Source organism: Doryrhamphus excisus, linkage group LG21, assembly GCF_037039965.1.
Source record: "Doryrhamphus excisus strain RoL-2023G ecotype Guam linkage group LG21, RoL_Dexc_Guam_v1.1, whole genome shotgun sequence".
Taxonomy (NCBI): domain Eukaryota; kingdom Metazoa; phylum Chordata; class Actinopteri; order Syngnathiformes; family Syngnathidae; genus Doryrhamphus; species Doryrhamphus excisus.
The window spans coordinates 11276650-11289027 of NC_136377.1; the positions used below are offsets into that span (position 1 = coordinate 11276650).

General features: G+C 40.9%; 1 protein-coding gene across 3 annotated transcripts in view; it reads right to left on the minus strand.

The window, feature by feature from the left end:
* The window catches only part of ephb4a (eph receptor B4a), a 44152-nt gene extending 33861 nt beyond the window's left edge, over positions 1 to 10291 (minus strand). For 2 of the 3 annotated variants that reach the window (XM_058086889.2, XM_058086888.2), the window contains exon 1: positions 9588 to 10290. In XM_058086889.2, coding sequence (XP_057942872.2) covers positions 9588 to 9666 — 79 coding nt within the window. In that variant the 5' untranslated portion in view covers positions 9667 to 10290. Of the gene's footprint in view, positions 1 to 9587 lie in introns of all 3 variants that reach the window. The other variant, XM_058086890.2, reaches the window with a different exon arrangement.
* Between the last annotated feature and the right edge of the window lie 2087 nt (positions 10292 to 12378).

Sequence of the window (12378 nt, forward strand, 5' to 3'; positions counted from 1 at the left end):
AAAAAAAGAGCAAACCGAAAATGTGGGTCACTTGTATTGATTAATGCAGCCAAGAACATTTTTATTCATAATGTAAATGGTCACACTGCAGGAAGCCCGGAGCTGAACTGATGAAATACTACCCAAAATATCACTGCATATGATTTATGAGGGCCCAAAAAAAAAAAAAAACAACATGCAGTTGCTGAAAGAACGGATGCCCGCTGGTATCTGATGACATCATTTTCAAGACTTTGATGTAACAGTATATATATATATTTTTTTGTGTGTGTGCTACAGAGTTTATGAAAGCGCATTATTAAAAATGATGAGGCAACTTTGCATGCTGCAGGATTAGTTTTGCTGCAAAAACAAGTCAAAATCTTACTTCCAACACATTCTTCTTGCACTCGCTGCAAGATGACTTGTTATTAAAATTGATACACGAGTGGCGCATCTGACAATTTTTTAAAATTTTAAATTTAGTCATTCATGAAAGAAGACAGACCAGGGTTCAATTCCACCCTCGGCCATCTCTGTGTGGCGTTTGCATGTTCTCCCCGTGCATGCGTGGGTTTTCTCCGGGTACTCCGGTTTCCTCCCACATTCCAAAAACATGCTAGGTTAATTGGTGACTCCAAATTGTCCATAGGTATGAATGTGAGTGTGAATGGTTGTTTGTCTATATGTGCCCTGTGATTGGCTGGCGACCAGTCCAGAGTGTACCCTGCCTTACACCCGAAGACAGCTGGGATAGGCTCCAGCACCCCCGCGACCCTCGTGAGGAAAAGCGGTTGAAAATGAATGAATTACTAGTACAGTTAACAAAGATTTTATGATGGTGACGGTTTGACTCAGGAACAGATTATTTAAGTCCGACACTCGACTGTAGAGGTTCTAGTGTAGTTGACACAAAGACAGCTGGGATAGGCTGTCTTATCGAGTCAGATTTACACTAGAGGTATCCTAACAAGTTCAGACTAGAGCTGTCCTACCTAGTCTTTCAGCATGAACTGATGAAGCCAAATTAGAGGAGAGGTGAAACATCTATACAGACAAGAGCCATCCTATCTAGTCAGACCAGAGCTGGCATCTTAATCTGATTAGCTCTATACTAGAGCTGTCCTACCAAGTCTTTGAGCATGAACTCACCCTATTTCTTACAGGAAAAATAGTTTTCCATTTCGGGACGTATCGTGGAAAGAAGTGTGTTCAGCTTTAGGTTCCATTGAACTTAAAGCTTTAGGTTCCATTGAACTTAAAGCTGCAGTAGACCTTGGGAGCTTTCACACATCATCAAGCTAAGCTCCAGTGAAGCTCCTATCATCTTCATTAATGCAGCCAGGCAGCAGATTGTCTGTGCCATCCCAACAAAGGCACCATGGGAAAGAGCAGGTTATGCGCTTTCTTTAACTTGGAGAAGCATTTTCATCCTCTTGTCCTCTGCCCAAAAAGAGGCCCGGAGGGAGGTCAAGGGTCAGTGACCCCCCGCGGTTCAGACAATTTGAAGTCATGCAGCGATAAAATCTGGGATGATCTTCCTAAACAGCGGTAGATTCACACCGCTGTGTTGGTGTGCTGGATGGTTCTAATAATCCGTGCTGATCATTTGTCAGTCCCCTACAACAAACTACCGCTAAAAAGAAATATGTGACCTATGCTAAGTCACTGCTGGGAAGCATCCATATCTGCTGATGTACTTAAGGATTTTCTTATCAAAGGTTTTTACTAACGCAGACTGCAAAATGTATTTTTGGGAGGTGAAGAAATACCACAGTGACTAATCTGCTGTAGGAGGTGGGCAGCCAACAGACTCCCTACCAACCAAAAAATGTCTTTTACTCCAACACATCCTGATTTTACTGACATGCTGAGGAATGAACTCTTTTCATCGGTCTGTGCATTGCTCCAACCAGCTTGCGAGGTTGTGGATAAAGATAGGCTCATCTTTGCATGTGAAGCCATCAAATTCAGTACAAAGACCATTATTTTCCTTCTGCAGTCTGCCAAAATGTGAGGGAAAACAGTCATTTGCTACATTTTTTTTTTGAAATGCAAAAGCGTGACTGGGTCCAATCTTGCGGGGTATTATTAATAATACACTCACTGGTCACTGCATTTGGTGGACCTGCAATCAACGAGAGTTAATGCAAGGGGCTCAATGAAAAACACCACAAAAACAGAGCCCAAATTAAAACTGAATCTCACTAGATTCTGCAGGTGAAGCTAACATTGGGGAACATAAAATGTGCAGGAACCTGTTGTGTGCAGCACTCCCTAAAAAGAGTCAGCCAGCTGCCAAAAATGGCGTATGAATGCCTCCTAAAGCAAACAGCCCGACTCGGTTTTAAAGCTCGACTCCCTGCTTAAGCTCTTAACTGCGTGCAGCTGTAGGAGGGCAGCCCGCTCACAGGAATGTCTCTGTTGCGTTGCATAAAGCAGAACCCACACGGCGCCGGATCATGAAAGCAGGCCCCTGCGAGATATACCAAGCTGCAAAGGGTGCATAGGCTCCCCGTGTTCTATTTGGACTCCCAAAAAAAAATGTGAGCATGCGACACAAGATGTAGGTCAGGGAGGAAAATATCCCAGGCTCAAACTGGAGCAAGGTGACGGCATCAAAGAGCGGGCATCTTACATCATGGTTGCTGCTGATGCATCCTTGTGAAATGAGGAAGCAAAAAAGTGGCTTTCCATTTCAATCTTGAACACATTCGAGGTAAATGAGAAAGACAAATGAGAGATAATTAACAGCCCTCTAATTAAAAGCCTTTTTAATCACTTTGCTATAATCACAAACTCTTACATTACCAATATCCTGCCCCAGGTGTGTATGATTACAAAATGCAAATAGGCATAATGCAACATTTGCTCATTATGCCAACATGGACCTGCACTCTAACATCAGTCTTCCATCACAGAGAGGCCCCATCCCTCTGAAAAAGTGCCATTCTCCTTGGTGCTTATAGGCTGATAGGCTGTGGCCTCATTCCCACTCCGTTGCAGCTCGTTCCCATTGTGTCCCACTAGAGTGTGGGTGGAGGACAGACGGGCTCTCCAAAGTGAATGTCTGACTTGGATGTATGGGCTGTGGTGGGGGACTCGGGGGGTGGGGGTGGTGGTTTGTGCGCATCCTCTCGACTGTCATCCACCTGCATTTCCAGACTGGAATATGCATCCCGGCAATGAGGGTACTTGTGGCACTCGGATGCCTGTTTAACTCTTGAGGAGGCTAATCACAGGATTGAGGTGCTGAGGATGACAGGCTAGCAGCTTTCAGAGAGAGAGAAAGAGAGAGAGAGCGAGAGAGAGGAAGGGAGGGGGTTGCTTTAAATGCAAATCCCTTTCTTATAAAAATCGGTTCCGTTTAAAAGGATTTCTGGGAAAGGATCCACATTTCCGCGGCATGGGGGAGAGAGTCAGCAAGAGGAAAAACAGCATAGCAGCAGTCAGGCATCAAGGATGACAAGAGGATGTGTAGAAAGATGAGCGAAAGAAAAGGCTGTGTGTGTATGTGTTGAAAGACGGGATTGTGCCTCACGTGAGGCCTCGTCGATACAAAGCCTTTCAGAGATGAATGATTTGGAACCCGATGGGGATTTATGTTTAGAGCAAGAGTGTGGAATTCTTTGTGATGGTCATGCCTTGGAAGAGGTGAAAGAATAAATACAAGATATGTATGTTTGTAATTTGTATGTAATTTATAGTTCTTCAAAAATAACACCACATCTCACATTAAGTCCTCCTTTTTACACGCACAGGTATGGATGTATAGCGAAACTCTGTCTTGACGTAAATGACATAACCGGACTAAAAACCAACATAGCTAAATAAATACAGACTCAGTCACCTGCAACAAGTGCTTGAAAGTGATATTTGGCAATGCAACGTCCCCACAGAGACACACAGAATCTGACGCTTACGTTAAAGTTAATTGCAGACCTTAAATCGTAAAATGGAAAATTGTATGCCTTTCCGCTGTTGCTCTCGTATTAACGTATTAGCTTTTTTGTGGATGGTATTCGATATTAGTTAATTTATTACATAGTCATTGTTTAACTCCCATGTCTCAAAAAAACTCCTGGCACTATTTCCAAAGTACTGGTATTGAAAACGATAACGATACCCAACCCTACCTACCTACGGGTGGCTGTAATTATCCGTAATACCTCAGAAAACACCATTTATGTGGTAGACATCTTTACTGCAACCCACACACTGAGGTTTACAGTGTGAAAAAATGTGCTTCTGTATGCAGCATGAAGGATTACAAAGCCAAAGCTGATGGACATTTCAACCTCGACCTTGAAAATAATTATCGGAAAAAGGAAACAAAGAGCGCGCCTTATTGAAGGGATAGTGTAACTGTACAGTTTTTTTATTTGTAGAGATTATTCATTATTACTAAAATGTGTTTGTGTTCTAATACATGCCGAAAACTCCCTGCCGTTAAATGAATGCTTTATGATCCAGTGCCTATGATTTATCTGACCAATATCAACAATAATCAAACAGCACAGAGCATGGGGGCAAACCAAAGCTATAAAGTTTGCAACAGGCGGGTCGGCGCCTCCTTTTTTGTCCATTAGCCATCAGCTAAAAGAGTGCTGTCAACATTTTTAGTCTACCACAATGGGGGTGGCCCCCACTAAACAAACTAGACCGCCAGTTGCATTCTCCTTTGGCAGCAGCAAACTATAAAGACGTTGCTATACTGCAGCTTCAAGGTTAGTTTATGGGAAGGATAAAGAGGACAAGAATGAATGAAAGGAAAATGCTTTGAAACGTCAGGAGACGTTCCAGCAGGGGGTGTCCATACTTTTACTTACTGAAAAATTGATAATAATAAATAATTTTAAAAATTGCATCTGATCTTTGTGATATGTGTGAAAATGGTCTTATGGTTTTTTTATCCCCATACATGCTCTTTTAAAATTCCCAATAAGTCAACTTCTTCTTCTTAAATAATATTGGTACATTTTATTTTCATAATGTTATACTATTCACATTTCCCTTTTTCTATATTAGAATTTTATTATTAGAATTTTCCAAGAAGAACAACTTTATTTTGTTTCGTTTGTTGTTCATAATTATAACTTTAAGAGAAACTGATTTTTTCTTTAATATTTAAACAATAAACTTCTAAAATTACATAATTTTTCATCATAATATTCTGACTTTATTCTGTTGAAATTGTGACATTTTTTCTCCTAATATTAATTATTATTATTACATATTTTATTATAGGAGTTTTTTTTCTCATTTCTGTTTTTGCTAACGCTGATTACTACACAACGAAAAGAGATAATCAAAATCATCAAAAATGGCCAGTAAGGAGAGGGACGGCTTTTGAAAAATGTCTGGGACTGAATGAGTTGATGTTATTTTTCCTCATAATATTACGGTTATTCTTGTCAAATTTGCCCTTTTCGTGTAGATTACAACTTTTTTCTCTTAATATTTTGACTTTATTCTTGTAAAATTAATGCTGATTTTTAGTTCTTGATAAATTCATCCATTTTTTATACCGCTTATCATCACTAAGGTCACAGGTATGCTGGAGCCTATCCCAGCTGTCTTCAGGTGAGAGGTGGGGTACACCCTGGACTGGTCGCCAGCCAATCATAGGGCACATATAGACAAACAACCATTCACACTCACATTCATACCTATGGACAATTTGCAGTCAATTAACCTATTAACCAATTCATGCATTTGTTAAATTATATTTTTAAAATGTTCCACTTTGGACACCCCTCCACTACAGTGTACCACTACTCTACCAACACGAGGTAGATGATTCAGTCATTCAAGTTTTGGAAAATATTCTTTCACCATTATATTATAATCCCATGAAACAGAGTACCGGGCCACATGGAAGTACTTGTTAAAATGACAGAGAAGTGGGAAGCGAGGCGTTTACAAACGTGCACATCCACACAGCCACATCACAGTGTTTGAGAAGAAAGATGCCCCTCAAAGGGCCTATTAGGTCTGTTTACAGCTTTGTGGTGTTGTTACAAAAATGTGGCGATGAGCAAAAGCCGCCTTTTTCTTTCTTGGTTTTTAACGCCACCACAGCAGCTCAGTAATATAAAGCAAACACTCCTATAATTTAATCTCTTACCATAGCATGTTGTATTATATGGATTCAAAGCATCTGCCTTTGTCAACTCGTAGCCTTGCTTTCTACTTGTTTCTTTATATACAGAAAGTCATTTCTCCATGTGAGAGGGGGGGCTAAACAGCTTTTTTTGTAACCACTTGGTTACTTGAATCCCAACCCTCAAAGCTTGTTATACATTTCCAGCCAAAGTAATTATCCGATCAAGAGGTCTGGGTTTTAATCTTCACAGGGACAGAAGGACGAGAGATCCGGCCAGCCAGCAAACGATCAAATAAGTCATTTACGGTCTTGCTAAAGAAAAAGAAGAAGAGTCTCGGCAGCTGTGAGCGACATCTGCCTTCAATGCAGAACATCATGTAGGGGGACCTGCACATTTGAACGTCTCATAGGCCATACAATTGGGATGATGACGATAACCATAGATCCATAAATAAAACAAAAGGTTTACTACACCGCTGTCCTGGCTGCTCATCATTCATTGTTCATTTGGAAAGACTCTCCAGGGTATATGCCGCCTCTCGCTCAAAGACAGCTGGGATAGGCTCCAGCATAGCGGTACAGAAAATGAATGGATAGAAGCAAAATAGTCATTATTATAGTGTGTTATGTTAGTTTTTAGTTATTAAGCTTAGAATAAATAACTTCACGCAGCTTTACAACATTTTTTTTATAAAGTCGGAGTTCAATCAGCTGAACAGACCGCGTTACTGTAGTCTAAAATGTTCTGATAAAGGAGATCTTTATTGAGAACAAAGGAAAAGCACTCCTTGTTCAGACACAGCCAACAAAGACGGTCATTAGCAATTACTTTCAATAGTAGAAATAAAAATACTTCCTCTACTTCAACAACAGCAAAACTTCCCCGGTCATCAAGACTTTTATCACGTAGATTCCAACTAGTTTAATGTTTGAATGCACACAACAAAAGCATGGCTGACGTCATCTAAGCTACAGCATTGTGCTTCTATAGGAGAATAGGACCCTTAACCCCTCCTTCTGAGAAAGCTGACAGATTGGAGTTCCTGCCACAGAATAAGTGAAGCCAAGCATGGTCAGCATGTTCCTGTTGACAACCAGCACTGACTGATACCAAGATGTCTGGGATAACTTACATTTTGTTTAAAAAAAAAAAAAAAAAAGAGATGAGATGAGCAGCAGATGGAATTATTTGGGGCCACACAAGCGTCAACAGCTGGAACACAATGCGATCATTATTACTCTTTCTTTTTAGTCAATGCAACTTAATGGCGTCAGGGCGTCAGATCAGATATCACAAAGACCCCAAATGATTAAGGAAGAAACAGTAGCTGTCAGCAGTTGTGTGTAATGTGTGTACTGTAAATATCATTAACCCGAAAAGCAAGACAGGAGAATCAACACTCAACACCCTGGAAGCAGTACAGCATTACGAGCATACAGTTCATAACAAACTCTGCGGTTAAAAAACTAATCCATAATTTATTTTCTACTGCTTATCCTCACGAGGGTCACGGGGGTGCTGGAGGCTATCCCAGGCTGACTTCAGGGTAGACCCTGGACTGGTCGCCAGCCAATCACAGGGCACATACGTATAGACAAACAACCATTCACACTCACATTCATACCTATGGACAATTTGGAGTCACCAATTAACCTAGCATGTTTTTGGAATGTGGGAGGAAACCGGAGTACCCGGAGCATGCACGGGGAGAACATGCAAAAACATGCAAACTCCACACAGAGCTTCCACAGAGGGTGGAATCGAACTGGGGTCTCCTAGATATGTGGCCTGCGTCCTAACCACTCACCCATCCATAATCCATAATAATAATAAAAAAAAAGAAATATGATCAAACTGTGCACGACAAGCCAGGACAGTGCTTCTATACATGAACTTGAGCAGGATGAGCTGGATCAGATCTGGATTAAACAATAAACACATTTTTCCCATGCAGAGATTGTCTATGTATGTAATTGGAGCATCTTTAGAAGAAAACACCCGCGCTGCAGTGTGCCTGGACTAGCTATACCCTGGTGCTGTAATGGTACACGTCATGTCGTGCAGACGGGCCACTTCAATTCACGACCATTGGAGATCTCCCAAAGCCGGATAAATAATTTAAAAAAACAAGCCAAATCAAATATGCAATTGACTCCCTGTGGTGACTCCTGATAAACTCCTGATTTAAAAAAACAATCTGGATCAGATCCGATTTAAATCATGGCCATTTTAAGCAGCAGACATTTTATTAAATGTGCATGTAATGAGAATATCCATGGAAGAAAACGCCTGTGTGTAATGTGTACTGCAGCTAAATATGCAATATGGATCAAATCCAGATTAAACCAATTTTGTTCACTCTAATCAGCAGAGATTATGATAACACGTGTATACTTTTATAGGAGCATCTTTGGAGTAGAATGTGAATGGCTACCAAATAAGCAATCTGGATCAGATCTGGATTAAACTATTCACATGTTTTGCCCGTTGAAAGCAGCAGTTTTATTTTATAACATCTTCAGTAAAAGACACCTTCATGAAACGGAAATTGCTACCATTGGTAAACTGGATCAGATCTGGATTAAACTATTCACATGTTTTGCCCGTTGAAAGCAGCAGTTTTATTTTATAACATCTTCAGTAAAAGACACCTTCATGAAATGGAAATTGCTACTATTGGTAAACTGGATCAGATCTGGATTAAACTATTCACATGTTTTGCCCGTTGAAAGCAGCAGTTTTATTTTATAACATCTTCAGTAAAAGACACCTTCATGAAATGGAAATTGCTACCATTGGTAAACTGGATCAGATCTGGATTCAACCATTCAGATGTTTTACAAATAAAAATAAAGCCTTTTTAGAAGAAAACACTTGGGTGTTAATGCCTGTGTTAAATCAGCAATGCAATTGTTGTCATATTATAATTCTGGATCCAATTTGGAATAAACAACTGAAGTTTTGTCTATTCTAAGCAGCGAATACGTTTATAACATGTACTGGTACTGAGTATCTTTGGAAGAAAACACCTCTGTCAAATGTGAATTGTTGCCATAAAAGCAATCTGGATCAGATCTACATTAAACTATTCACATGTTTAGCACATTATAAACAGAAAATATTTCTAAATGTGCATATGTGTGCAACGGGAACATGTTTGGAGGAAAAAACTACCCATCATATGAGGTTTATCAACAACCGTGGACCGGAAGTTAAATATACACACCGGTTTGAAGACAGTCTAGTGTCTGCAATAAATTGTCCAAATCATAGGAACATTTCCAAAGAGACATTTCATTACATGGCTCAAACAAAGTATCTATGGTTACGGTCATAAAATGTAGATTAACTTGTGTTTGCAACAGCCTCTTTTCAGAATTCCATGTGCTTTGGTAACCATGCGCCTTCTTCTGAATTGGGTCTATTACAAATTGGAACCCAGCAACCACCCCCTGGAAAATACAAATAACAGTACTTAGGAGTTAAAGCAACGAAACTCACCTTCCTCTGCAGAAGCCTGGAGAGCCCAGTCCAGGAAGATGCATCCCAGCAGGCCAATGATCCTGTATGTCAGCTCCATAGTGATGGGGAATGGTGCACAACGCACTTGTGTGCTCTGCTTAGCCTCGGATGAACAATCAATTGGCACCGGCGTCTCGGGTGTGATCTCACTGACCGTAGACCAGTCTGCATTTAAAGTGGACTACAGAGAGCCAAAACACTGACAATGGGTGAGTGTTTGTTGGTCTAAATAGTAAATGACAGACGTGTAATGACAAAAAAAAAGGAGTCCAAGTTGGCAAAGTCCTGATTGAAAGCAGAAGTCATTAGCCCTCCGTCATGGTGTCAACTTGTTATCTGATAGGAAACCCACTCGTCCTTTCGGGTCGCAGTCCAAGCCAACACCTCACGTCCTCATAATGAGTCCTTCACAACGCTTCATAATAGTAAAATACCTCAATGGGTGACAACGTGATTTCTTTACACCCTCAAACGCACCACATGAGTTGACTGGCGGAAAAGCCACACCAAAAAAATGGATACAGACAGGTCTGAGCTGGAGAAAATGAACTAAAAAATGTCTCTCTCGTTCTCTTAAAAAGTTAAAAGGACTGAAGAGTTGATAAAAGTTGTCTCTCCGGCAGCCGCTCGCACTGTACGTCCGCTGCCCACCGAAAACTGTGAGCTTCATCCCTGCTGCAGCCAGCCAAGAGACCAGACGCCACACAGGCAAGCTCCGCCCACTCCCGTTTCCATAACAGCGGGGCTTGGAAGCTCGCGATAACAGAGATGACTTCAGAGCGCTACCTTCAAAATAAAAGGGCAACCAGACTAGCAATGTTATTTTATTATAGTTTACGTCATTTTAGGTTATATAAAACAATTTCGGATTTTTTAAAAATGTGTGTTATTCTACGAGTGACATTTACATCACATCACAATGATACAATGATACAATATTTATCACGGTTGCAGTAACTAAATTACTGGACATCCATCATTTAAAGGACCACTGAGTGTGATTTATGCGTATGTGTAGTGTAAATCCATTATTTATTAACCATGAAAGCAGCACACTATATGGAGAAAATGTTTATCGGTCACATGAGACGGCTTGAAACCCGAAACTAGCTTTTCACACATGTTCGTCTGGGTGAGGTCATTACCTGACACTTTGTTCTAAGACCTACTATTCTTAGGTGAAACATCTTAATTGCACCTTTTGCGTCTTTTTCAATTCAAGGCGTGCCTACTGCCTAATCTCAGTTCTTGTCTTTTGTTTATTCCCACAATAGCACATCTGGTGCAACGTGGAACGGTTTCTGTTTTATTTTGAAGTGAATATGTGACATTTCCGTTTTTATGGTTCGTTTCTGTTGCTTGACTCTCATCCCTTTTGCAAAGAGCATGCTGTTAAATTGTGCTGGATGGAACCTGGTGGTAGATGTGGGTACTATCACTCTATCCCAATTTAGCTGGCCCGATTCTGTCCCAGATTTGGCCCCGAACCTGGCCCTGCTGGTGGGGAGAGAGGTCTGATTTTCTAGTCCGTATAATACATGCTCAAACTTGAAGAATGGGTGTTTTCAAGGACAAACCCTTAGGCCAGATAACCTTTGACCCGGGATTTAAATGGCTAGAGCCTGTGAAATGCAGATACTGGACTTAGTGTATTTTCATTCTGCCAAATGTAGGCATTGCAGCTACTGCAAAATTCAGAAGCTTGAGTCTGCTGAGATAATATTGAAGTTGCATAATTAAACTGCCAGCATTAGCAATGAGCTTCAGTGCATTTGTACGAGACGACTGGTCGCTTTGATACGCATAGATCTAATGACATCTCTCTGGAATGTGCAATGTTTTTTAACAAGGCATCTGAACACAACATTTTTTTAATGAGAGCCATAACATTACAGACTCATTACATCAGTGATGCAGCATAGGCTGTTTTCTTATCTAATTAACGGCTGTTTTTCTCAGGGGAGACTGGATTGAATCAGTTCTTCAAGAAGATCTGGGAAAGACAGCCGCATTAATAAGCGGAAATGCAAATTTTAAGGCTAAATGACCAAATATAAATAAGATATTTGCAATTCAGCTGACTAACAAGGCCAGACTTGTGTTTAATCTTGGCAAGGCGGTACCAGTCTTTCTTGTTTTTGGGGGTTCAACTCAAAGTGTATGTTTTTGGCTGGAGTTGAATAAGTGGAGAGAAACCCAATACATTTCAATGGCTCCGTGTTATTGACATCACCTCGGGCTTGTTTCTATGAAAGAGTTGGAGCCAGTATCACATAATGTGGGCCAAGCAGGCCTTCTGGGGACACAGCAGACAACAAATCCAAGAAGAAGAGCACTGACTTAACCCCCCCTCTCGGTGCCTTGACATGACTTTACAGCCAGGAGAACTTATCATACTTGAACATCTTTTTCGTGCCTCTTCAAGCTGGGCCAAGGATGAATTCTGCGATGTAATAAAGTCATCTGTCAACTTTTTCTCTCGGCAAGACTACATCTGAGAACAGACCTCAAAAAACAGTTTAAATGTGTTTCCACTTCATTGAAGGCAACCGAAAACAGCATGCAGAGAGGGCTTTACTTTGGAGAGAAGACAGGTAGCTTGCTGGACAGATGTCTTTTGTCTCAGACCAAAATGAATAGGATTAGATCGCTGCGTTTAGGAGGGTGGAGGCTGGCTAATTCCTACCATTTTAATATGGGGCCAGAGGGGGGCAGGTAATGCCACACTCACAGCTGTAGTCCCAACACAATTCATGCCTTTTACACAGGA